This window comes from Paroedura picta, chromosome 1 (assembly GCF_049243985.1).
Source record: "Paroedura picta isolate Pp20150507F chromosome 1, Ppicta_v3.0, whole genome shotgun sequence".
Classification (NCBI taxonomy): Eukaryota; Metazoa; Chordata; class Lepidosauria; order Squamata; family Gekkonidae; genus Paroedura; species Paroedura picta.
In genome coordinates, this window is record NC_135369.1 from 24824526 (window position 1) to 24852089 (window position 27564).

The 27564-nt window shown below is 46.1% G+C and overlaps 1 protein-coding gene and 1 non-coding gene across 9 annotated transcripts in view; one reads left to right on the forward strand and one right to left on the reverse strand.

The window, feature by feature from the left end:
• The first annotated feature begins 87 nt into the window (after nucleotides 1-87).
• Nucleotides 88-169, forward strand: TRNAS-GCU (transfer RNA serine (anticodon GCU)). The gene has a single exon. It is a non-coding gene; the product is annotated as a tRNA-Ser (tRNA).
• A 3456-nt stretch (nucleotides 170-3625) lies between these two features.
• Nucleotides 3626-27564, reverse strand: part of SLC29A2 (solute carrier family 29 member 2) — a 37498-nt gene continuing 13559 nt past the window's right edge. For 7 of the 8 annotated variants that reach the window (XM_077328675.1, XM_077328685.1, XM_077328658.1 and 4 more), the window contains exons 3-13: nucleotides 21636-21717; nucleotides 20048-20232; nucleotides 19052-19191; nucleotides 17770-17904; nucleotides 16773-16870; nucleotides 15191-15275; nucleotides 13557-13732; nucleotides 12692-12797; nucleotides 10876-10961; nucleotides 10030-10229; nucleotides 3627-7203 (exon numbers count right to left, since the gene is read on the reverse strand). In XM_077328675.1, the coding sequence (XP_077184790.1) occupies nucleotides 7092-7203; nucleotides 10030-10229; nucleotides 10876-10961; nucleotides 12692-12797; nucleotides 13557-13732; nucleotides 15191-15275; nucleotides 16773-16870; nucleotides 17770-17904; nucleotides 19052-19191; nucleotides 20048-20232; nucleotides 21636-21717 (1405 nt within the window). In that variant the 3' untranslated portion in view covers nucleotides 3627-7091. Of the gene's footprint in view, nucleotides 7204-10029; nucleotides 10230-10875; nucleotides 10962-12691; nucleotides 12798-13556; nucleotides 13733-15190; nucleotides 15276-16772; nucleotides 16871-17769; nucleotides 17905-19051; nucleotides 19192-20047; nucleotides 20233-21635; nucleotides 21718-27564 lie in introns of all 8 variants that reach the window. The other variant, XM_077328708.1, reaches the window with a different exon arrangement.

The following is a 27564-nucleotide window of genomic DNA, read 5'->3' on the forward strand; positions in this document are numbered from 1 at the left end:
CAAGAAAAAGGAATTTCCGTTCAAGAGTTTTCCTACGCGCAGGAAAATAACTATAGGCCAGGTAGAGGAAAGCATTTCAGCCTATGAGACGAGGTGGCCGAGTGGTTAAGGCGATGGACTGCTAATCCATTGTGCTCTGCACGCGTGGGTTCGAATCCCATCCTCGTCGCACCTCTTTTGGGTGACTGGAAGTGACTACATTTTCGGGAGAGGGAAGGGAAAACAAAAAGAAGGCAGCCCCTCTCACCTGTGTCCTTAAGCTTAGAGAGCTGAAGGACAACGCAGAGCGCCAACTAGAAAAAAAATGGGGAAGGGGAGAGAGAAGGGGTAAACAGGGGCACTTTTAAGACTAAACTCTTATGGCTTTAAAGGTGCCCCTGGCCTCTAGATTTGTTCTGCTGGACTTTTTCAGGTGTCTCGCTATGTTGGTCTAAAACAGCAGATCCAAGTTTGAATCCAGTCGCATCTTTAAGACCCAACGAAGCTTATACCGTGAGCAAAACTTCGCTTAAAGGTGCCACTGGATTCAAATTTTGCTATAAAGACTTTAAATAAGGAAGGAATATATTGAATTTTATTCTATCAGAAAACGGTCTCCTGGTGTGTTTTTTAAAAATACATTGGAATCAATTTCTCAGGTAATTGGATTTTTTAAATTATGTGTAATTAGTGTTGCTTTTCCTAAGTTCAAATCACATCAAAGCACGATAGCCCCATAAAGAAGGCGGTACCTGTGAAAATAATTATGATTTTCTCCCACAGAATCCTGGGAATTGTAGTTTTCTTTTGACAGGGTTCAGGATAGCCCAGCTTTGCTTATCATACCTCAGAAGCTAAGCAGGGTCAAGCTTATTATTATGTATTATGTACATTTCTATGCTGCCCCACCCAGCAAGCTGGTTGGGGGCAGCTAACCACATAATACTTAAAAATAATAGTTAAAATAACAAAATAAAAAAATAACATTTAGTTAAAAGCCGATACAATTAAAAAACCTCTCTCAAATTCTGTTCCTGCTCCCAGTCTTTGTAAAGGAGACCTCACAGGAAAACCAGGATTGCTATAGAGAGAGGCATGTGATAGCAAATAACCTCAGAAGGTCTCTACATTTGAAAACCCTATAGTTTGTCATAAATCAGCGATAACGTGATGGCAAAGGGGGAAACTCATTCTATTAGCAGTGTCATTCACCTCCCTAAGAAAAGCTTTACAGTCATGAAAGATCTACATTTGTAGTCCTTTCCTTGGTGTAGTCAGTGGTTAAGAGTGGCAGCTTCTAATCTGACGAGCTGCGTTTGATTTCCACATGTAGCCAGCTGGGTGACCTTGGGCTTGTCACAACCCTGATAGTACTGTTCTGACCCAGCAGTACTATCAGGGCTCTCTCAGCCTCAGTTACCTTACAGGGTGTCTGTTCTGAGGAGAGGAAAAGGAAGACAATTGTATGCTGCTTGGGACTCCTGGACCGTTTATGCACTGGGAACTTCACTGCCCCAGCTCCCATGCAGGAGCACAAATCAGGGGCAGATGAGGTGCACCGGTCCAAATGCTCCCCCATGTGGGTGCAGGATGAGGTGGGGCAACCTGCCACAACTAAAACTCCAGCCCGCAGCCCGGCATGAAACCTCCAGTGCATAAACGGTCCCAGTAAAGAAAAACAGCGTGTAAAAGAGGAATCTTCTTTCTCTGCTTCTTCTTTATTATTACGCTTGTATGACCAAAGGTCTTGTGAATATAACCAATATATCACAACAAGGTAAAGGAGCAAAACCAATAGCCATGAGAGAACAGAGCAACCCAGAGCAATCTGATCTTTTATTTCCAAACTGCAATCGCCAATCTCATCCATTTGTGATCCAAGAAAAATGAATCCTGTAACAGTGGACCTATACAATTTCTTATAAGGCCAACAGAATAATACTTATTTTAGCAGCATTTTAAGAACACAATTGTCATATATTTTGCAATGGATTGCATTAATTCTAAATCAGAATATGCTAACAATAGAGGTACCATTTAGGACTCATAGGCTGTTGCTTTCAAGGTATTGGTGCAGTTCTAGGGTGTATGTTTCTGCACTTCCATTTAACTGGCTCAGCAATGATCAGGAAACTGGATAGGACTACACTGCTATTTCCAATGTTCTCTCCCCCAAAAGGACATTTGCTTGTAAAAAAAGATGCCAGCACTGGAAGGCGAAAACCTCCATATAAATCTCACTACCAGATCTTCTGGACAAAACTGGGGAGAGACGTCATTCTGCCATGTTTTTCTTTCTGAGACATCTGCCATGGAAGTCCAAATCTGGATGCCAACCTAGACAGACTGCAGGTTTAGAATAGGGAGAAAAGCCCACTCAACTTTCAAAATCCCCCTTCCCTCAATTGAATGTAGAGTATACTGAGAGGGGAAGCATTACTTAGAGCTAGAAGATAATGTTAGATCCCATATTGTTTATGGATGTCTCAGTGGTGTCTTCAACCAAAGCCCTTGCTCCATTGGTAAACCAGCATGTGCCCCTTTGTGAAAAGGAATCATTGTACCTAGAGATAGGGAGAAAGGGGAATTGGGAAATTCATATTGTTTGAGCCCTTTTTTCAATTTTTGCAGTGGAAAAATTGGAAATTTTGGGGAATACTGGAAAAAAACCCCCAACTCCTGTAACTTTGTCTTTTAGAATCAGTGAAATTGAAGCCTAGGTGGGCATGCTGTATACCTGATCTTCATGAGGGCAGCACGAAGGACTTTCCAGTCTGGCCTGATTGTTCTTGTGTGGTTGACCTTTTCACCTCCCCCTTACACCACTGTGACACATAGACCCACAAGCTGTTTATCTAGCAACTTATTGCTCTGTCTTGCTAGAGGAGAAAAAGATTAGGAGTCAGGGCAGAAACTGCACCGAAAGGAAAATTTGAGAACTCTCTAACCAGTAGCTACACAAGGAAGATGACAGCAGCTAGCTGGAGCGACATATAGCTGTGCAAATATTATTATTGGTGGTATGCTGATGACACTCAGCTTTATCTCTGGATGGGCAACCACCCAGATCCCCCCTCCCCAATAGATTTGCCAGATGTCTGGAAGAAGTGCCAGTCTGGCTCAGGCAAAGACGGCTGAAATCCAACCTCTCCAAGATGGCAGTCTTGAGGTTCGGTGGGAAAGGGCTCAATCAGGAAGTGCATTTGCCCAACCTGGATGGAGTGCCACTGAAGACCTTGCACTCGGCTAGGAATGTCTATCTGTCTGTGGACTTGTTAAGAGCTGGGCAACCACTGACCTGCCTCCTCCCGTATTCGCAGCCTTTGTCATTATGGCTGCTTCTGCCTGTCTTTCTTTCTAGATTTATACCCTGACCTTCTCTGGGGGGCTCAGGACAGCTTACAACAATGTTTAAAACACACAATAATAATTAAATAATAATCTCATGTTTCAGCTCAGGCTGCCACCCAGATAATTTTTATATTTTCTGACATCTCCCGATTGCTGTGTATTGTTTTCATTTCTACCTGCTGCTTTGCTGCAAGTCATTTGTAAGACTTAGGAGTTAGAAATATTGCAATATACATTTTATACATTGATTTCTCCAGGAACAAAGCCTGCTTCAAGTTGCTAATGCAATGGGAAGAAAGAGGCTAAATCTTTTATATATTATATATATAAAAAGAAAAGCTTTATTGAATGGCAAAAACAAGCTAACTAAACACCAAGTTGTTCCACATTTTACAGGCAACAGTTTTTTTTTAAGAAAAAAGGATGACTACAACCTTCAGACAGAGGTCCTATTGACAACCTTCTGACTCTTAGGATTCTTCTTGGATCTCCCAACCCATCGCAGGCCAGGCCTTGATACAAAAAGGTTGAAAAAAAGTTGTTCCACAAAGTACAGACATTGCAAACAGCAAAATACATTAAAGAATATTTTCACAATTGATTGTTCATAAAATTAATATTAAAACCCATGTAATCTAAAGGCAAGTCTGTTTATGAATGAAATGTGGGAAATTCAGAAATGTTTCACAGGATTAGACTTAACGAATCCTATGAAAACAAAATTGCAAGGATCACAACAAGTAAACGCCACAGACGTTTCCTATCTCTTCTTGGTTTGTGTTTTTTTGAAAAGACGTCTGTGTTTTGCATAAATCAAGGCAATGAGTAGTTGTGCGGACTCCACAGCAAGAGGCCAGGAAGTTACCAGAAATCACTAATGGCTGTTTCTTAGATCAAATTGGTGAAGAAGACAGACAGATATGTCACTGGGGCCCAAGGACAGGATACAGCTTCCTGTCAAACAAAGGGCCTTATGACATGTTGCACTGTTTATGGACCCACCCCAGGTCCTACCAGGTACACATGCACTGGGAATTCCCATCAACGGTACATATGTAACCCACTGGTTCAAGGAAGGTCCTCCAGTGGGAAAGCTACAGCCCCCTCCCCTCCGGGGGAATTCTAGCAAGATTACAGTATGGGGAGAGGGAAAGGCCCTTCTGATCACATGCTGCAATTCTGATCCAAATCAGTCTCAACTGAGTATCTGAACTTGGAAACCATCCATAATGTGCAGTTAGACCCTTGAGATTCAGCTACAAACTCTCACATAAGGATCGTGTCTTAAGTAGCCAAAAATGTCTTTTGTCTAACACAGGGACCACTTTTATGGCAAGGAAACTAAACACATCCGCAGCCAACTCAGGAGCCAACTCATTCAATGCGATGAATACAGGATGAGAGGACATTAGAGTAACCATTTCTGCTACCTGTATCCAGCACTGCCGTCCGCGATCAACTGAAGCCAGGTGGGGTTGTGGCTAGGTGAGAGAGGAATCTGCTTGGCATGCACAAAGTCCCAGGTTCAATCCCAGGTATCTCTGGTTAAGGTAATGTGCAAGGCTCCCACCTGAGGGGTTGGGAGAGCTGCTGAGTAGACCATACTGACTCTGATGGACTAAGAGCCTGTTTCAGTAGAAGGCAGTTTTATGTACATCCTACCATGGATCTGGCCCCATTACAGTGGCAGTCTTGGAAGGGTATGTGAGCTTATCTGCAGAACACCTGCTTTGTGAAGAATCATGGGGTTGGAAGGGTCCTCCGGGGTCATCAAGTCCAACCCCCTGAATAATGCAGGAAACACAGAAAGCCTCAAGATCAGCCTCCAGTTAAAATTATTTGAGGCAGTAGGATTGTGACTGGCGAGCTCCTGCCGGGCCAAGTCAAAAGGACAGCTAGGCCATTCTATTTATTGTACGGCATGTGTAGGGTAGCCAGGAGATGTCAGAATCATCTATCTGCTAGGCAACTGGAAGTGGTTTGGCATTGCCTGCCTCTGTGTCATGAACCTTAATGTTCCTTGGAAGAACTACCATCCAAACCCTTGCAGGCCTCCCATCTAAATACTAGCCAGGGTTGGTCCTGCTTCGATTCTGAGATCTGATGGGATTGGTTGCCTGGGCTAGCTTGATGCAGTGGTTAGGAGCATGGACGTCTAATCTGGCAAGCCCGGTTTGATTCCCCGCTCCTCCACATGTAGTTAACTGGGTGACCTTGGGCTCACCACACTGATAAAGCTGTTCTGACAGAGCAGTAATCTCAGGGCTCTCAGCCTCACCCATCTCACAGGGTGTCTGTTGTGGGGACAGGAAAGGGAAGGCGATTGTAAGCCGCTTTGAGACTCCTTTGGGTAGAGAAAAGCAGCATATGAGAACCAACTCTTCTTCTTGTTCTATTCAGGTCAGAGCTAGGTAGGCCATTCTGATTCTACAGAAGGGAGTTCCAATGTCTGCATCTTTCCAAAGTCACATTGCTTGGTTAACCGATTTAAAACGGATCCGCATTCTTGCGTAGTTTTCACACGTCTTCCCCAATAAGCCAGGGGCTAGATGCTGTTATAACATGGCAAGAGATGAAATGAAGGCACTGGTGGGGTGGGTGGAGATTTGACCCACAGGCCACTACTTGCTGAGTCCTTGCCTAAATCAAAAGAAGACTAACTTTTCTTCCAGTGTGAGTTTTCATGCATCAGAGACGACTTCTTCAGATTCTCCAACTCAAGAAAGCTCACGCTGGAACAGAAGTTGTTAAGACTTCATGGTGCCACAGGACTGTTGTTTTACTTTGCTACAACAGACGAACACAGGCATGAATCGAAGCAGGCAGAGAACGTACGGGACACCAAAACTCACGTTATATTTACACTGCAAACCAAGACACTTTCCCTTGCCAATTCTAGGCCTCTTTTGCGAATCAAGATTTTACTCCCTTTTCTTTTTTCCATCTGAACCTGGAATACTTTATTCCTCTTGCACAGACTACAAGAGCATCCCTGGCTGATTTGGAAATGATTCTGCTTCTAGACTGCCAACAGTTTAAGCTGCTGTGAGGAAAACTATAATAGGAGCCCAAAGGCTCTTCCTTGCCCGTTCATTTTTTGGGAACGGGAACAAGTGGCTACAGAATTTGCCTTGTCTGAAAAGACAACTCGCTGCTCTAGCCCTTTGGTTACAATCAAAGAGTTGATAATGACAAAGGCTCAGAAAGACACATACACAAAAGGGGTGTTTGGATTGCCACAGATGGGAAGGAGTCCTGTCTCCATCCCTCACTTTAACACTGACTTTTCGACACTGTCACCCCTTCCCTGCACTACATTCCACAAAATGTGCGTTAGACAATAATACTTCCTTCAGCTGGAACACAAAACAAAGAGAAAAGTCCCACAGGGGGGGATATTTCTCATGAAGTCTCCAAAGTGTCACACAAAAAGCAGTAGCCTCAGCTAAGGCTTCCTTCCCTGAGGAAATTACTCCCTGTTCGCATGTCTGAAAAATCCATAGTTCTTTCAGAAAATACATTCAGGCTTCTGGGGTAACAAGAAGGTGATAGAGTAAAACACGTTCCACCCCCCACATAGAGATATATATGCACAATTTCCCTTTGTTTGGAAGACTGTCAAGTTGCCCCTCTAGGAAAACGTTAGCTGCCATAAAGAGGGGCCTGGGATAAAATTGGTGAATGTCAAGGGAGCTACCAGCCTCTCCTCGAGGCTTCAGAATTTAGGAATGTCCATGTTGCGGTGGGATGGATGGCACCCTTCAAAGCAAGGCTTTCAGAATGAAGGAGAGCCCAGCCCCGCAGGAGAGCCCCAAGGCCAAGAAGAAGGTCATGATGGCACCTGCCAACTCACTCTCATGTGGCTGCACCTGTCTGAGGAAAGAAAGAGAAGGCATTAGACTTGGGGAAAAGGGCCCACCCTTGTCATTCTACACCGGAGAGGCAATCAGTGCTGGGGTGGAACCCCAAGGAGAGTTATTAAAAAATGACATTTTGATTTTTGTCATCAAGCAGTGGTTGACTGGTGGTGACCACACAACATTTTCAAGGCAAGAGATGAACAGAGGGGATTTGCCATGGTGTAGTGGTTAAGAGCCTCTTGTGGCGCAGAGTGGTAAGGCAGCAGACATGCAGTCTGAAAGCTCTGCTCATGAGGTCGGGAGTTCAATCCCAGCAGCCAGCTCAAGGTTGACTCAGCCTTCCATCCTTCCGAGGTTGGTAAAATGAGTACCCAGCTTGCTGGGGGGTAAATGGTAATGACTGGGGAAGGCACTGGTAAACCACCCTGTATTGAGTCTGCCATGAAAACTCTAGAGGGCGTCAGACATCATCCAGTGCTTGCACAGGGGATACCTTTACCTTTACCTTTTAGTGGTTAAGAGCAGTGGCTTCTAATCTGGCAAGCCGAGTTTGCTTCCCCACTCCTCCACATGCTGCCAGCTGATGTGAAAAACATCTTCTAGCATGCTCGGTGAAATGAAAGTCCTCGTGGATGGTTGCATGTCCATTCCCCCCACCCCAAAGCACAGTAGAAGATGACTGGAGGGTGGCCCATCGGCAGGGAACTGACCACAGAGTCCTGGGCAGCAGTGGATGTGGCCTGGTCCAGCCCAGCCCTGCCCACACCGCACAGTGAGTCCCAGAGAGCAGTGGAGGTGGCGTGGTGCAGCCCAGCCCTGTCAACTCTGTCCGTGAGTCCTGGGGAACTACGGAGGTGGTGTGGGCCAGATAAGCCCTGCCAACACCATCCACCAAGTCCTGGGGAGCAGCACAGGTGGTGCAGGATCCCCAAAGCTAAGGAGGGGGAAGGGAGGGGGAAAAGCTGTGTGAGTCTCTGTGTGTGTATGTGTGTCTGGTAGAGAGGGGGGAGGGGTATGTATGTGTGCACACGCGTGTGTCTGAGAGGGAGGGAGGGGGAGTGATCAGGAAGGACTTTGGGGAAGTGAGAGGTAAGGCGGAGAGTCAAAGGAGGAGTGGGGCACGAAGGAATCTCTTTCTCCATGTGTGTGTGGACTCATGCCAGCTCAGCACTGCACCAGTCCCTTTCCTCTCCTTATGTGGATGTGTTCCTTATGTGGATCCACATGTGGATGTGTTCCACATAAGGAGTGCGAATCCTTGTTGGGAGATTTTTTGTCACAGTCCTGATAGTGCTGCTCTCACAGAGATGTAACATCAGGGCACTCTCAGCCTCACCTCCCTCACAGGGTCTCTGCTGTGAGGAGAAGAAGGGAAGGCAATTGTACGCCACTTTGAGACTCCTTCAGGCAGTAAAAAGCAGGGTATAAAAACCAACTCTTCTTTTTCTACTGGGTAGTATGCTTCTATGCACCAGTCAATCTGGTACTTTCATTAACGCTGATTAGTATATTTTTCTAAAGATGCTGGTAGCTGTCTTTGGGGCCTCCGGTGGAGACAGCAAGATATAGGTGGCCAAAATATCCTGTTAAAATATTGTTCCGGTTGACATATCACATTATGATTGTTATACATGTTATATTATTATAATGTTCTATATAATTACTCTATGGCGCTCTATGTAAACTGCCTGGAGCTGGATGGATGGACAGATAGAAGCTAATATCTGAACCAGCACCCAATTTACTGAGTTTGATAAATACTATGATGGTTTTACTGATAGTCCCAGTTCCAAGCCCTCACATAAAAGTCACGCAGGTACTGAACTTGGTGTAAACTGCACGGAGTCCCTGCCCTCTACACAGAATGCGATTTCCGTTTTGATTTGGGGGCGATTTAAATTTTCCTTCTGCAGCAAGAAGGACTGATCCGGAGTGACCCTACCTTTATTGTGCGATATCTCAGAGTGCTTTTAATGCTCAATATATTTTAAAATCGCATTGTTTTGAATCTGGGCTCTCCTCCGTGGTAAGGAACCCATGATTGGCCACAGGTGGTCATGTGCTAAGCTTGCCTTAAAGGAGAAGCCCCTAATTTCTCTCAACTTCTGTTGGTCTTGGATTTTTTTTTCTGCCTTCTTCGATCCTCTTACACCCCCCCCCTTCAAGAAAAGAAAGGATTTTTTCCTCCCTCCTCTGACTTCTTGGATCCTCTCCCCACTTCAAGAAGACAAAGAAAGAGTCTCCATTTGCCCTAACCACATGCAGAACTCTTTCCTGTTTCAATGGGGAGGGCGGGGGGGGGGAGAGGAAGACTCGAGTTCAAAGCGATCTGAATTCAACAGGATTGTTAAACAAAGTAAGTGCAGACTCTGCCCTTGTCTCCTTCTATCACAGAGGACAGGATGCTTCAGTAGCTGAGTCCAGAATACTGGGCCAGAGCTCAGCTGCTTTGTGAATGAAGCTACTGCAAGATATCAGATGTCAGTCAGTTAATGCTATTTAGTTAGCTTCTGAAATCTCTGAGTAGACTGTGATACATTTAAGCTCTTCTGCAGGTTAATGCACTGTTGTTATTTTAACTATATTAATCTGGGGGGGCCCTCAGTACTTTAACAAGCAGAAAAATCCGTACCTTTGAGTATACAGTAGTATGCAGCAGTATACTGCAGACTGCTTTCCCCTCCCTGCTGAGTAACAACAGCCTGTCCTAGAATTTTCACGCACACACAGAGCACCTTTTCTCTTTAAAGGACAAATTAACCACTGCAGACACCAATTTGCAAGCCATGTTTTGTTCCTCCATACCCCCGGAAGGAAGACTGTTCAATCCTTCACTTACTTTGGTGCCAGGCACATGGTGAGGGAGACGAAATAGCCATTGGAAAGCGAAAAAACCACCATGAAGAGGATGAACCAGGCATCTTGGTGGAAAAGCACGGGCAGGTAGGAGCGCTGAGGGATGTTGCACAAGAGGAGCAGTGGGATGAGCAGCAGACGGAGCCCCACCACGGCAGGGAGCACGGGCAGGTTTTTCTCAGGCTGGCAAGGACAAAAACATCCCGTGTCAACTTCTCCTGTCTCACAGGCACCTGCAGCCACAGTTCACCTCTTCTTAAAAGGTACAAGCAGCAAAATGCAGCCTGTCACAGAGCAATCACTCCAGTGCAGACACTGTCCCATAGCAATGCCCACACTTGAGCCCTTGAATGCTATCGCTTACCTTTGCCAAAGAACAAGTGTGGCTGTTTTCAGACATCATCTGTTGCCTCCTGATGAGCCATAGTTTGTGCAATAAACGTGTTAGTCTATCTGATGTAAAACCCAGTTTTCTTGGTTTTTGCCTTCTACCTCCCAGCAGAGAGGACACTGTTCTTATAATGCTGCCTCTGTGGTGCCCCCAAACTCTTTGTGGCCTTTTAAACCTTTTATTTACATCTCACTATTTTTCTTCTGTACCCGTGAGCATGATGGATTAGGTTCTAGTCCACATCAGTCTCTCCCACAATAAGCCTTGGAAAGGTGCCCCAAGATTCCTTCTGGTTTCTTCCACAACAGACTAACCCAGCTACCTCACCAGAATTCTTGCAGGCTTTTGATTTACACTGCCTGTTCCAGAATGGAATGGAACCCGCAGAGGGGGATGGCAGCCCCAGTCACCCACCCTTGCCACCACCCCGTCACTTACCCAGAGGAAATAGGAGGTGGCACTACGGCCTAGCCAGTCCATGAAATTGAACAGAAGGAAGCAGCAAACTGGAGTGAAGAACTTCCCTGGGAGGTGGTAAGAAAAACAGATGTATAATGCAAATGGGGGAGGGAAATGCAACCCTCATTAGAAGCTGCAATCCAAATCCAGGTGGGTGAAATGGCTCACTCAGAGAGGGAAGGGTTTTCTTAAACCCATGATTTCCCCAGAAGGAGTCTGGGTCAGCACAAACAAGTATTGCTACTGGTGCTGGAAAATCTTGTTTCCCAGCATTCGAACAGCCAGCTGCAGAAGCTAGAAAAGGGAGTGAATAACTCCTTCCTTCCTCGGACCAGATGCGTGAAGAGAATGTAACATAGCTGGCCCAACTCACAGAGAAAGGGTCTGGATTGTGCAAGCTGGATATATGTATGCAAAATAAGTATATTTGCATCCCTTTGCATAATCTACTCTCCTTCCTGTAGCCTACCTAGTTTTTTGTCACTTTAGGTCATTTGCTCCTAGGACACAGCCTGACGTGGCTGTCAACACAGAGATTTTTTAGTCTGTTCCAGCCAAACTTTACTATTTTCTGATTTACTGCAGGTGCATCAAGACTGTCTATCCAGGCCAGCTGGTGTAGTCATCTATAACAGGCAGCTTGATGTAGTGGTTAGGAGCACGGAATTCAACTCTAGTGAGCTGGTTTGATTCCCCGCTCCTCCCCGACATGCAGCCAGCTGGGTGACCTTGGGCTTGCCACAGCACTGATAAAACTGTTCTGACCAAGCAGGAATATCAGGGCTCTCTCAGCCTCGCCTTCCTCACAGGGTGTCTGTTGTGGGGAGAGGAACGGATAGGGGATTGTAAGCTGCTTTGAGACCCCTTTGGATAGAGAAAAGCGGCATGTAAGAACCAACCCTTCTTCTTCTTAATTAGTATCACAGAGTTCAGCAGTGAATCTGGTGTCGGAAAGGGGAATTTGCTCTCATCCTGGAAGCAGCCCACTGTTTGGTTGAGGAAGTCAGGAGGTTATGGCCTGCAGTTTCCTACAGTCTTGCCCTTGCTTTTACCCTTTCCTTCCCATTCCTCCATGCTGCCAAGAAGATACTGGTATTATGCTCTAGGATTCTATGCTTCAAGCACCAATTGCCCTGTGCTAGAGCTCCAGTAAAAGGTAGACAGTTCATTTTCTTGTTTTTCTGTGCATGTTTACTGCCACTGAACCATATACCTCGTTTTTATACCTTTTCTTGAACTTCTTCAATAAAATCCTCTGCTGCTTTATTGTGTGTGTGTTACTCAGGGAGATGAGACCCAGCCCAGTTACAGCTTAGTTACTTTACAGGATCAGTCTTGACAGCAGCGAAAACAGTGAGATAAGGAGAAGAGTTCTCTTTTTCAGCCTCACACACATATTATCACAAATCTGGCCCTCGATTAAGACCGTTGTGTCCCACCGTGAAGGGAATCGACCCTCTGAGCTTTGTGAGGTGACTTCCGAGCTCTCTTATGGCTTTCCGTTCTCCCGTTTTCTACAGTGACTATAATTCTCTTCTTACATGTAATGACATTTATGTTTGTTCTCTCTATGCTGCTTTATGGAAGTGGAAAAGTAGTAGAAAAATATGGAAAGAAAAAAAGGAAAGCGAGTCCCCCATGGAAAACAGAACATGCCTCAGGAGAAAGGAAAACCTAGAACACCCCCCCCCCCATAACACCCCAGTCCTCTGCAGAGATGGAATTGTAGGCCTCTGAAACAGCTTCCTTTATTTCAGCCCCCCCCCAAAAAAAAAGAAAGGTGCCCGTCACTCACTCCAGGTTGTGTTCTCAGACACGCTGGTCACGCTGGCAGTCATGGCGGGAAACACCGACAGGGTGACAGAGAAGACCAAGACAATACACAGGGCCAGCTGCCAGATCTAGAAGACAAGGCAGTGTTGGCTCAGGCTCCCCTTCAGGTGGTTCCCCAAAGTCCAGGCTGCATGGCTTCAGATGGCAGAGAGAGCGCCAGCAGACAAGGCAGGAGTCCCCAGGGTTCACCCCAGAGATGTCGCACCACTTCAGAACATGAGCTCTCAGCTGAGAACTCCCGTCACAGGAACCTCCTTGCACCATTTTGAGTTGGAAAGTGGCATGGGGAGAAGGATCAGATTTCCCCCCCCCCCCCCACACACACACACTACACTGGTCCTGCCCAAAATCAGCTGTCTACCCCCAATAGTTGAAAGGAATTCCTGGTTGGGCATCCACTTTTAAAAATGGCAGTGCATTCCAGGAGTGCACCTGGGGGCATCCGTCTTGTATAATTTGGCCCGGGGACCCCTATAACCTGTGGTTCTAATCTGAGGTCTTCAGTCTTTCCAGACTAAGAAGCAGAGTTACGTGGCAGCAAGGGAGGCCACTGGACCAGTGTCAAGGCCAGCACTGGGAACAGCAGCCCCAAACCACCAGCAAATAAAGCCAAGCACCCAGAGGTGTTCCATGAGTGGAGAACAAGCCAAGGGTCAGAACTATGAAAGGATCATCTCTGCTGCTGACTGACCACCTCACTGTCCCGTTGTAACAGGGATAAGCAGCCGCAGCAGGAGAAACTGATCTTGCATCACAGGAGATGGCTTCTCCTCCCGTAAGACATCAAATTCCCCCCTGTGTCCCAAGTTGCTGCCCGCCACTCCTACCTTCCGGAGCACACTGACCACCGATGGCTTGGGTGTGGCCAGGCCTGCCCCATTTGTCCCGTTCATCACTTCAGGAGAATACTTGATTCCAGCCTGCTCCAGAACCAAGATCTTTCCATTGCTCACTTGTAATGGTTCTTCCTGGGAGCTGCGTGACACGGCAGGGGCGTCCTCCTCTGGAGGCACAAGGGCAGAGAAGGCTCCTGTGATTGGGGCAGGCTTTAAAGACCCCCTGCCCCTCCTGCCCCCCCGGCCGCTAGTCTGATACACAGCCGCAGAGGCACATTTGCTTGCTCAGATACACAAACAAACACTGTCTAGTATGGAAGTTACATGGATGGAAAAAAAAATCAGAACACAATATTGCTCCATTAGAATTTCTTCATATCCTTTAATGCAGGTAAACAAGGAGAAGACTCACTAGGGCGTTCCCTGGTTCTAATAACGCTTTCAGGAAAGCAATTTCTTCTGTGACAAGTATCCCTTTTATAATAAACTCTCAAAAGGAACTACGATCCTAAGAGCTATGAGAAAAGTCGGCTTCAGCCATGATCCACAGCCATTTGTATTTTTGTGTTCAACATTTATTGAAACATTAGGCATTTGTTTCAAGGATGGAACTATTTGCACTAAGACTGTAGTTCCTTTTGAGAGGTATTGTTAAAGGAATGCTTGTCATTGAAGAAATTGTTTCCTGAAAGCGTTTTTAGAACCGAGGAATGCTCTGGCAAGTCTTCCTCTTGTTTACTAGCATTAAAGGACATGAAGAAATTCTAAGGGTGTGGCATCATGCGGCATTTTGTTTTGTTTTTGCTCTGGATTCAAGACAGATTATTAACTGGGCACCTGCCTTGCATGGCTTCAGTCTGCCTGTTCCCAACACCCCTGCCTTGTTCACACTCATTTTCCCCCTCTACTGTGCCCTGACCTGGCCCAGTCTCATCCAATCTTGAGCTGAGCAGGATCAGCTCTGGCTAGGACTAGGATGGGAGACCACCAAGGGAGTCCAGGGTCATGCAACAAAGGCAGGCCGTAGCAAACACCCTCTGTCCATCTCTTTCCTTGGAAAACCCTACACAGGGTCACTGTAAATCTTCTGTGGCTTGACCGCACTTCCCTACACACACTGTACTTGGCAGGTGGATCAACAGTATCATATGAAGCACTCTTGCTGCAAAAGGTATTTGAATTTGCCGGCTGGCTTAGTTTTCATTCATAATGGCTGCCGGGCTGTTTTTGCCATCATTGCCTCTCTGTTTCTGGGATTTGATTCATCAACCTGTTTTCACTGATCCTTTTTAAAAAAATAAAAGCATCTTTCAAATCATTGCAAATCATTGCAAGTCCACTTTGTGGCCTGTTTCTATGGTTAAGGAAGTGGGGTCAAATCTAAACAAATGCAAAAGACAAAGTTTTGAGCTGTTGCTCCGGACTGACTGATACACAGCAGCACTGTATGTTTGAAAAACGATGGCCCCTTGCGGAAGAAAAGACCTTTGCTATTTCTCTAGAGTCCTAAGCAAACAGAGAGGGGCTTCTTTAGAAAGGGAACAGGTACACCAGCCCCCTCCCACATCAACATTTCAAAGCCAAGTCCAACAATCCCATTTTGTCTTTCCTTTGACAGTGCCCACCTGGGGAGAGAAGCCCAGCCTTGGTCTCCAGTTCGCAACCTGGATCTTCCTGATGTTTCTTCTCCAGGTAGTGACGGGCAAAGTTCTGGAAGGAAGGAAGACAATTTCAGCCTTTCAGCCAGATTACACATTTTCTTTCATTCCCACCCCCCCAATTTGTGATTAGTTTCACACATAACTCGAATTGTGCATATGTGTGGGGAATGTGCAGGCAGGCAGTGGGTCCTACTTATCTGATCCCATCTTAAATGGAGAGCTAGGGTGATAGCAGCAACATTAATGACATCCACATAGGAAAACAAGGATGAAATTCCTCTTCAGCCACAAAGTTGACTCACCTTGCAGTAGGATAGGTAAAGGTAAAGGTATCCCCTGTGCAAGCACCGAGTCATGTCTGACCCTTGGGGTGATGCCCTCTAGCATTTTCATGGCAGACTCAATATGGGGTGGTTTGCCAGTGCCTTCCCCAGTCATTACCGTTTACCCCCCAGCAAGCTGGGTACTCATTTTACCGATCTTGGAAGGATGGAAGGCTGAGTCAACCTTGAGCCGGCTTCTGGGATTGAACTCCCAGCCTCATGGGCAGAGCTTTCAGACTGCATGTCTGCTGCCTTACCACACTGCACCACAAGAGGCTCTTGGGGGATAGTGAACATAAAAAGGGATCACTTGCACTCTTTAGAGGGAGGCAGAAGATGCAAACCTCAGACTCCAGGTTGGGAAATGATATCAGCAACCCATAAAACAAAAACAAAAAAAACCCTCAAAAGGTCCACTAGCAATAAAATACTCAAGGACATCAAAGTGCTTCTGGGCAGTTTCAGAGTAGCCAATCAAAGCCAAGTGCCAGAGGGCCTCCAGAATGCATTGAATGGATTTATTTTGTATTTAAATACCATCCATTGCGGCTCAGGGTGGTTTACGGAAAACATTAGTAACAATACAAAGAAGTCGGATAACTGAATCAACTAGAAGATGGCCCTGCTTTGCTCTGCCCTTTCCAACCAAGAGTTTTCAGAAACCCAGATGCTCTTTTCCAGTCTCACTTCAGAGCCGATGCCTGTCCTCAAACTCATAGAGAAACCCAAGCCCTCTCCCCACCGCCACCTGGCTGTTGTGCAGCCTACATGAATTAGGGTGCTTTATCATATGCAAGCCGATGCTGTTGAGTTGCAGGCACCAACTTACACAGCACAACCAGAGCTTCCAATTTCAGCACCAGGGCTCTTTTGGCATGCTGTGCTTGTGTATTATCACACATGCAATGAAGTGCTGAAGTGGACACATCCCAACCACCATCTCTTGCCAAACTACAGAGCCAATTCTACCATTCAGTAGAAAAAAAAGGGCCCTCTGTCAGCAAATTTAGAGTGACATGAAAGGGCAGAAGTCTGCCTACAATTTAATTTACCACTAAGTTTTTTTTTAACTGGGTTTCAGGAAAAAGCACTTGAGTTTTCCACTCAAGGCCCTGAAACAGCTGGGGCTAGTCCGATGGAACTCAGGCATCTTCTAGGTTGAGGTCACCAAGGTCTTCCTCCCAAGCAAACTTCCTTTATAGCAGGGAAGGGCTTTGCCTCACCTTGTGGGGTAGCACGAGGTAACAGATGATCGAGATAAGCGTCCCAAAGCAGGGAATGATGAAATAGCTCAAAGCAGAAGTCTGAGCATCAACACCACCTGAAAGGCCAGAAAACAGGGGTGTTTGTGGGTGGGGTAGGGTATACAGTCTACAGAAGCCCATCTCCCCCCTCGTATCCTCTCTGGCCGTGGGAAAAAGTGTACAAGCAGTAGAGCACTGGGTCAAAGCTGGACCTTGCTCTAATTTTCCCATTAGAAAAACAGACCAAAGAACTAGTCATCATCTGACTGTTGTCTATGAGGCTGACGCCACGGAATGTTCACAAATATTCTAACCCTTCTGGGTGGGGTTGGCTCTGATGGTATGCTGATGAACGGGTCAGCTCTGGCATGGGAAGATTCATTAGGATGGCGGAACAGAATCACAAGGAGCCTGGACTGGGCAGAAAGGAGTGTTGCTCAGGCAGGGAGTGACACAAATGGTTGCATAGTGTGAGGAGGGATGCGTGGCTGGAGAAGGTAAAGATTTGAGTGTGGGCTGGGGGAAGTAAAGAAAAGGAATGACCTAAGCAGAAAGGGGGAGCTACGGAAACATTATCATGAACAGAAGGGGTAGTCAATCTGTGGGCCTCCAGATGTCCATGGACTACAATTCCCATGAGCACCTGCCTTTGCTGGCAGGGGCTCATGGGAATTGTAGTCCATGGACATCTGGAGGCCCGCAGGTTGACTACCCCTGATGTACAGGGCCTAGGACACGGTTGCTTATTGGCTCATAGCAGGAATGGATAGGCAAATAATGAGAAGGCCACAAAGATGAGCCATAAGCAATGTCATCTTTAACTGCATGATGGGTTTCTTGTTTCCTGCATTCTGCAAGGGGGGTGGACTAGATTTCCCTGGAGGTCCCTTCCAACTCTGATTCTATGATCCCAAACCAAGACAAAGGCTGCTTTTGGGGGCCCAGCACCAAATGCCCCATCCCCCAAGGTACTCACTGGCCATGGACAGCAACATGGCGATGGCTGCAAAAGTTCCTGCCATGCCCTGGCCGCTCAGGAAGAGGGTGCTGAAGCTCTGGGGGAAGGAGCCCAACTGTCCAAAAAGGCTGCCTTGCAAGATGGCACAGAAGGCTGGCACAAGGGGGAAGGAAAAGAACACAGATCAGAACATCAGCCGTAATTTCAGAAAACCAAAATGGGGGCAGGATTCAAGCCTTTCTTCCAGCATAGGGTGGGGACAATGTGAGTGGGCTGGATATCTATTTACTTGGCAATGAAAGAAATGCACTCTGTACATGCTCGAAGGCATCTTTTGTTAGCTCACCAATCCCAAGGCTGTACCCAAACTGGTTCCAGGGCCAGGTCCTGAAACTTAAGTCTCCAGCCAAGATGTGATGTGCCCACCACATTGCTAATCATGTACCCCTACCCCTAACAATAGCAGTACAGGACAAACACTGCAGAAATTGCTACACATCACTTATTTGGTCTGCGAAAGCCTATTGCATTTATGCTGAAAGCTACACCTGTTGAATTTGTGCCTGACATGTAGGTGTGGTTAAAGACAAAGTGGGATGGCAGCAATTTTATCAGTGAGCATCTGAGATACAGGGGCAACTCTGCCCATAGCTGCTGGAGGACAGCATGGTCTGTTAGCCAACTGATTGTTATGTTAGAACCTCCCCAAGTTCTGATCTTCCCTCTGCCATGAAACTCTTCATGTGGTTTCAAATAAACTGCTTTAGGCCCCAGCTATAATTATGAGGAGGGGGATTCTACCTTCCAAAGCCGATGTGCAAAGCACTCCACAAATGCTCAGGAACACTATTATTACTTAGCACATCTTCTAAGAAGAAGAGTTGGTTCTTATATGCCTCTTTTCCCTACCCGAAGGAGGTTCAAAGCGGCTTACAGTCGCCTTCCCATTCTTCTCCCCACAACAGACACCCTGCGGGGTGAGGCTGAGAGAGCCCTGATATCACTGCCCGGTCAGAACAGTTTTATCAGTGCGATGGGGAGCCCAAGGTCACCCAGCTGGCTGCATGTGGGGGAGCGCAGAATCGAACCTGGCATGCCAGATTAGAAGTCCGCACTCCTAACCATTACACCACCAGCGATGCACAATGGCCAGCTCAGGCCTGGATCGCTCCCCAGAGCCTTCCTTGCTGCAAACATTCAGGAGTTCAGTTACTGACTGTAACAAAAGTCTCCTGCTACCGCTCCAACAGGGCTGGGAGGAAAGAGAGAAAGAGAGGAAGGTCCCAGAGGACTCACTCACAGTTAATGAACCATACACTGGCCATGGTGATAGAGAAAAAGCTCTGGGGTGGCATCTCCACCCTGACAAGGGTAGCTGTCAACGAGAAGAGGAACAGGATCCCGAAGAGGCTGCCAAGAATGCGCACTTTGTCTGGAATGCTGGGGGAAGGGAGGGAGGGACAAGAATGCAACACGAAAATTAGATTGTATGAATTCAGAGCCAGGGAACAGAGGAGGGGCTGGCCCTGCCTCCACCAGCGATGCACAATGGCCAGCTCATGAACACAGCATTGAGGTGAACAGAAATGTACATGCCATTCCCCTTGACTGGGAACGCTGCTTTTTCATGCATTCCTGATCATGGGGATCTACATGTGTACCCGCCCTATGTGCAGACATGCCTTGGTCATGAGCTCACGATTACCTGTAGGTGAGGCCTGCACACCTGTGCCCACTCTCCCCTCTATGTATATTGATTCAATATGTACACGAGTCCTATCTGGAGAGCTTTACAAGACTTGCTACTATCCTGGCCTTTACTGTTTGTCCTCCCCCTACCCACACATGCATTTCCCTGTACCAACAGGTATCCCACAAACCTCAAAACTCAAAGGCACTGAATGCACAGGTAGCAGATCAGGGAGAGGCCTGACTTCAAGTCCAAATTTGCAAGCATTCAGGAAAATTCTGTAATTTTTACAGCTCTGCCGGTTAAACTGAGCTCCTGTGAGTCCCCCTGCAAAGGATCTGGGGGGCATAGGCTCAGATTACACATCTGCTGCGGAATGATGGCATGGTTTTTGCCAGACAGCTCATTGGGCTCTTTGTACAATGGAAAAGATAATGGCCTGCTTCCTATGGATCATTTTACACAGGAACTGGACTTGGTGGGGCAAGACTGTTTGTACAGAACCAAGGGGGAGGGGCTGTGCTGAAGGAAAGGAGAATGTGGTGGGGGGGAAGAGGAGTGGGAACCTGAGCTGAGGTTAAGCAGTCCGACCACAGCTGTCCTCACCATTGGTAGAGGAGGGAGTTGAGGAGGGTGAAGAGGAGTAAAGGCAGCTGGGAAAGCAGAGCCAGCCAGTTGCTGAAGTTGTAGTCATCGGTGCAGCCAGAGGAGGGTCCAAGGCTGAGGGCGGTCCCGTTCTCACTCTCCACATCAGCAGAGCAGTTCCCCGCAATAAGCCGAGACTGGAAATACTATGGAAAGGGTCTTATTTGGCAGGACGGTTAAATTTCCACACATAAACATTTAACAACTGGGGCTCATATTTGCCCAGGATAAATTTGAAAGGCTGGTGTTGGTGGTGTTGGTGAAATCTGCTTATGCCCAGAGGCACTCTGCATTCTTACTATGCCGCACATTCCAGAGCTGAGCATGGCATACAAAATAATGCAAGGTCTTGAGCCCAAAGCAGGTCATAACTGTTACATCTGCAGAGAGAAGCCTTAAGCCTCCCCCTCTGTTGCCATCGTCCTGACCTGAAATGGCCCTGAGGAGTCACTGTTTGCCTCATTGCAGAACTTTTCTTCAGTCGAGCAATTCTTCCATGCAATTACAGGGCAGGAAAATGGTTGGGGGGGGGGCTTAATGCCCCCATGTGCCGAAGAACTGAGCACAGTTGACTAAATCTGGGGACAGATCCAGGAAAAGTATAACATGTAATTAGCCCTCCCCCCTGGGGGAGAGAAGAGGGGGATTGCCAATGACCTTCCAGGTGGGTGCCAAAACAGGTGGATCAGCCAGGATTGGCGGGGTAAATCTAAGTTTTCATCATTGGTTACAAATCAAATTAACAATAATCAACAATTGTGAGCCACTGATGAAAATCTTGGTTTCAAAACGGCTTGTGAATCCGGACCCTGTTCTGATTCGATCGAAATAAAGGGAGAAAAAAGTAATTTTAGCCTGCGCCAGTTTTTTTTTCTAGATTTAACCTTCAGATGGGGGTTAAAGAGCTGGAGAATTACGAATGATTTCCAGATGGCAAGTTTATCATTTATTTATTTAAAACATTTCTTCCACTTCTCCCGGAGAACATGTCTGCTTTGGAAGAAGGACTGAATGGCATTATAACCCACTAAGGTGCGTCCCTGCCCTAAACCCCCTTCCCCTAGGCTCCAACCTCAAGTACTCAGGTACTTCCAAGCTCTATACCAGGGGTGAGCAAACTGTGGCCCTCCAGAGGTCCATGGACTATAATTCCCACGAGCCCCTGCCAGCGAATGCCACAGTCTGCCCACCCCTGCCCTATACACTGGTGAACTGCCCATGACTTGGGAGCCCATGCTCCTCACCCAGGCATATGAGCAGGGCTGAGATCACCTGCTGCCTTGAGACTCCAGGCTAAGGCAGCTTGCATCCATGTAGGCCCATACTATGCACGACACTTAGAGCCTCCCCAGGCTAAGATGAAGTTACGGGTTCACCCAACACACAGACTCAGCGCAAACTAAGGTGCTAGAGAATGTTAGGATTTTAAAGCAAGACCTTCAGGCGGATGAATAACATTTAAGATTTGAATCTGAGCCGGGGCAGAGTCCAGGAAGACAACTCTTTCTGTCTTTATTGCCCAGAAATACGTTCACAGTAAAACACTCACCGGAATGGCTGTGATGAAGAAGTTCCAGGGAAGGAGAGTGCCCAGGCCAAGGAGGAAGAAAATGATTGCCACACAATGAAAACTGGAAAAGAAAATTGGAAAAGAAAAAGACACTATAGTTAAAAGGATTTTCAGGCTACAGAGACGCACATGCTCAACTGCAAGGTTTATGTATTACTTACCCACTGTCTCTAAGAGCACGAGATCACAGTAAAGCTATAATAAAAACATTACAGTTCTGTTCTTAAAGCGAAATCAGTGGCATATAGCCTACTATTTGCTTCCCCTAACACGAAGGCCATAAAGTCAGTGGAAGCCAGGAGAAGATGTTCATTTAAGTATCCTGAACCATGCTGTCTTAGGCCTTTCTAAGTTTATCACCAGGGCTGCTTCTTCATGGAGGTAATTCTCCGAGTTGCTCTTCTTGCTGCTGTAAATTTGCCAACTTTCCGCAGGGCCTGTAAAACGGAGCTCTTCCAACAGGTCTATGGTTGAGGCTGGGGACAGCAAATTAAGGACATCGCTCCCCCCGGGAGTTAGAAGTGTACATCACTCCCTCCCATTTTCTTCTCTCCATCTCATACTGATAGTGATGAGGGACAGGGCTTTTGCCGTCATGTAGGTAGTTTTAATGTTTTAATGGGAATTTTAATGGGGTTGAGATTGGGAGAGGCGGGAAATAAATCCAATAATAATAATAATAATAATAATAATAATAATAATAATAATAATAATAAATGCAGAGACATTTTCAGTGGTAGTGGAACATTCACACAGTACAATTCTTGGTAGCTGTCTCCTCCCACTACTGCCACTGGAGGATATTTTCTCCAGCTTTTTAAAAATTAGGAATTGCTAGATAGCTAAGCTGTTATAACCATCTATTGCTACAATCTAATAGTTCCTATATTTATTTTAAAAACACAGTGAGTCTCTCGCCCTTTTCATTGCAGAGATATAAAGAAAAAAGCGCAACCAGTATCTTTCCCCTTTATAACTCCGCAATAAAAAGGCTAGAGTTAGGTCCATTCCGCACAAGTTTAATGTAGGAGAAGGGTTGCAAATTGAAATCGCTACTAATATGCAATTATGCACGACGTCGTACACAATCTGCCACACTCCTGAAACAGTCCCGCTAAAAGCTCTTTGTTGTAGCGCTTTCAGGGAAATCCCAAAAAGTGGATTCAGCCTCTGGAAAGCGCTACACTCTTGCAAACAATCTGCAACAGTTTCGAAAAAGTTCTGTGCATTACCATTGTTGCGGTTTCAGCAAAGTCCCTCCCCCTGGCTCTCTCCTCTGAACTTCCAGCGAAGTGATCGCCTTTTTTTTTTCTCAGAGCGAGCGGAGAGCAACGAACCGGCGAGCCTTCATTCAGTCAGCGAGGCTTCTCCGGCTGCAGTCCCTCCACAGAGCTGCTTTAAAGCTCCCCTCAAGTCACCAAACACAACACAGCCCCGTTTGCAAGTTCCCTTTATTTTTGGCCGAAAATCGCACCCATGCACGGGGGGGGGGGTTCACTCGAGGGAGCGTGGCAACGATGAATCGGCAGCTCACATGCCAGCTGCCAGCTAGATGGGTCTCTACATGAGGATGAAGCAAGGAATCAAGGCATATTCGTTGCGATGTGTGTTTTTCTTTTTTTTTTAAACCTGTTCTTAAAGGGAAAGGGGCTTTTCCGGAGCATGGTAACAACCGCCCATTGGCTGCTCATTTGATTGAGGCCAGGGGCGGGACAAAGCATGGAAAAAATCGCTTCCTTTCTAGCGATTTTTGGCGAGACCGGAAACCTGTGGGAAACGATTGAAATGCAGCTGGATTCCACTACAAAGGCAGGTATGCGTTACGCCGAATTCCACTATTTTAAATTCCATTTTTTCTTTCCGTAAGCAATATGCCAAATTAATCCTTGTGCGGAAGGGGCTTTATTTTTTCCCCAAAAAGTGAAAGATGTGAATTAGTAGATCATCACAATAGATCGTTATAACATTGTTGTGCTACAGCAACACACCTATTTGCAATTTTCAAAAGCCTTGAAAAAAATCTCTCCATGAGGAGAATGGCAGCTACAGGTATTTAGGTAAAAAAATGGCACCAATGTGGGCAGACTGCAAAAATGCTCATCTTCCCATCCATACAATATCCAAAAGCACTTTCATAATGATATTTCTAAAAAGACTATTATCAGACCATATTCAGATGGGTAGTCATATTGGTCTAAAGCCAGCAGAATAAAGTTTGAGTCCAGTGGCTAATATAGAAGTTTTTATACCCCACTTTTCACTAACTGAAGGAGTCTAAAAGCAGTTTCCTTTCCTCTCCCCACAACATACACCTTGTGAGGTAGGTGTGGCTGAGAGAGCTCTGAGAGAAACTGCTCTGGGAGAACCACTCTAACAGGACTGTGACCAGCCCAAGGTCACCCAGCTGGCTGCATGCGGAGGAGTGGGGAATCAAACCTGGTTCTCCATATTAGAAGCTGCCAATCTTAACTATTACACAACTACAAAAAGTTTAATTCTGGGTATAAGTTTTCATGTGCACACACTTTTAATCAGATACAGGGAACAAAGTTTGAGTCCAGTGGCAGACCAAAGGCCAATATAGTTCACAGTTGCAGACAAGCAGGAACTGAGAGACTTAGCACATGTAGTGAGATAAGAAGCTGATATTCGTGTTAAGCCCAGTTCCACTGCCCTGGGTGTTGTAATACTTTGTAATTCAGCCATCTCCCGTTTCAGAGTGTCCAGGGAGATCTGGGAAATATCACAGCAAATTGGGAGAAAACACAAAGCGGGGGATGTGAACTGCTCCACTCAGTAGGGGGGGGGGCGAAACTAGAGGGAACACTATTGATGGAGCTACCTCATTTGGTTCTGGTTCTGGTCCTTGGAGGACAACCAAGATGATTATGGGGTTGAAGGCTGAAGAACCTGGGACTTTTCAATGTAGAAAAGAGATGACTGGGAAGGGGGATGATAATAAAATTATATAAAATTATGCATAGGGTGGAAAGAGCAGACAAAGAGAAACATTTCTCCTTCTCCCCAAATACTAGAACTCAAGAGTATCCAATGAAACTGATAGGTAGTATATTCAGGATGGAGAAAAAGGAATAGAACAACAAGAAGAAGAAGAGTTGGTTCTTATATGCCGCTTTTCCCTACCCGAAGGAGGCTCAAAGCGGCTTACATTTGCCTTCCCATTCCTCTCCCCACAACAGACACCCTGTGGGGTGGGTGAGGCTGAGAGAACCCTGATATCACTGCTCGGTCAGGACAGTTTTATCAGTGCCCTGGTGAACCCAAGGTCACCCAGCTGGTTGCATGTGGGGGAGTGCAAAATCGAACCCGACATGCCAGATTAGAAGTCCGCACTCCTAACCACTACACCAAACTGAATACTTCTTTACACAGAGACTAGAATGTGGAATTCACTGCCAGAGGATGCAGTGATGGCCACAGGAAAAAAACAACTTTAATAGGATTAAATTCCTGGAGGATAGGTCTATCAGTGACTATGACCCTTGGTGACTGAAGGAAAAGGCCCTAAATTTCTGAATCCCAGAGGGGAAGGCCTCAGCCTCTAGGCTTTGTCGTTGGTCCTCCAGAGGAACTGGTTGGCCGTGGAGAGAGACAGGATGCTGGACTAGATGGACCACTGGTCAGCTCCAGGAAGGTTCTTCTTATGTTTGTAAAATGGTATTCTATGTCGACCCGCAAAGGTCAGCATAATACGATTTCCCTAGCTGGCACCCATCTGGATCAGACACACTTTACAAATATCTTTCAAGTATCTTTACAAGTATCTTTCAAAGGTGGACTCTTCGGAAAGCATACGTGCAGCCCACCTTCAAAGCCATCACAGCAAAGATAAGGTCATGTGCAACAGAGACATAGCAGGTATAAAGGGGTAGCTTGTTGCAGACTTCAAGATCTGGATAGAGGAAAAGTAAAAAAGCCAGGGCCCAATAGAGGGAGAGATACCCTTTCAAGTAGAGTTGCCAGGGATTGAACTTGGCTACATGCAAATCCTGTGCTCTGATATCAAGCTCTGGATATTCCTCTAAGTTGTGGAGGAGGGGGAACTTTAGGGATTCAAGCAGGAATGGTCAAGGGAGCGCCTCTAGCCTATCATGGAGCTTCCCTCCCTACCCCTCCATGTAAGCTCCTGTGATCTTGCACAACTACTGTGCATGAGAGCTTTCAGGGAGGTAACTGGTAGAAGGGCTAAGGAGAGAGGGAATCTCACAGATCTGGGGACAACTGGGTCTTCTGAGTATTCCCCAGCTTGACACCCTTGGGAGGGTAATATAAAAGGCAGCAAACTAAAGCCTCTCCCCCACCCCCATCTGGGATGCAACAAAAGGCTGACTGAATGAAAGCCTTTCTGGTCTCCTGAAAAACTGGGCAGCAAGACGGGAGGGTTACATATCAATGATGGAGGACAGGCAACAAAATTTGAGTCCAATAGCACCTTTAAGACCAACAGAGATTTATTCAAGGTGTGAGCTTTTGAGTGCATGCACTCTTCCCCAGACAATGGAACAATGATCATAAGAGTGTAGGTATAAGAAAAAAGTAAATTAGTAGCAAATTAGTAAACTGTGACATAACATACAAATTATGCAGTATGGTAATTCTTTGCTAAAAATGATACTCAGTTCTTTGGGGTCAGTTGTAGTTCACAAAAACATTGGAGAAATAAAAATGTCAAGGTTAGTAATTAATGGGCAGACACTTTCCCAGTTGTGAAAATAATTAAAAGAGATTAGTTGCTTGCCCCGTCTGGTCTCCACCCAAGCAGGGAAGCGTCCCCACAAGTGACAAGCCGTGTTAAGATGTTATCTTGTCCTGAGACCAGCAAGTTAGATTCTAAATTACATTACATACTACTTACATTGCATGACAATCACATTGTCCCAAATAAAAGAAAAAGAAGGGATTGTAAGGAATGTGGATATAAGAGTTGAATGAGGACAGGCTGTTTTTCCTTGGTTTGCTTACTTCCCTCCCCCACACATAGAAATGTTATGTCTTGGCAGTAACAGAAGGAAAGACAGAAGCCGGCCCGCCCATCCTTAGCCTCTCTCATTCATAGCTAGACTGGAAAGTCAGGTTTTGGAGAAGTGGAACTCATCAAATGCTTCTAAATCCTGAAATCTGAGCAATTCAAACATGAAACACTCTTTGCCATCCAAATACATACCTGGAAGCACCTTTTTTTTTTTTTTAAAGGACACACCTCTTGGCTTCGTCTCTTTTGCAAAAACAACCCTTTGGGGACATTGGAATGCTTCTGTAATTGGTCTGATTAATGCTGTGTGTGGGGGGGGGGGAGTTAGAGAGCCTGTGTTGTGGTACAGTGGCAGAGCCTATGCCTTGCATGCAGAAGGTCAAAAGTTCAACCCCAGGTTATAATAGGGTCAGGTAATAAATTATGAGAAAAACCTCTGCTTGAGACCCTGGGAAGCAGCTGCCAGTCAGAATGGACAATACTGATCTTGGGAGACTACAATTGTCTGACTCGACAGAAAACCACAAGAGGGACTGTTACCTGAGGCCACACAAAAGGAAAAGAGAAAAAGCAATGATCCTTAATGGTATAAAAAAAATAAACTGAACGACGTTTGAGCCCAATGGTACCTTTAAGACAACTAAGTTTTATTCAAGGTATTTACGAGAGACATAGTAAAGGAAATAAAAATGTCAAGATTAGTGGACAGGAGCATTCCCAACCCTGGGTAGAGATGAATGGAGTGTGATGACAGGTTCTCTTTTAATTTCTCTCAGTTTCCACAACTGGGAATGCATCTGTCCATTCATCTTCAATCTTGACTTTTACAATTTCCTTTACTGTGTTTTCCCTTCAAAATTGAACCTAAATGAAGGATGACCTAATAAAAGTGGTTTTGTAACTTCCATTCCATTG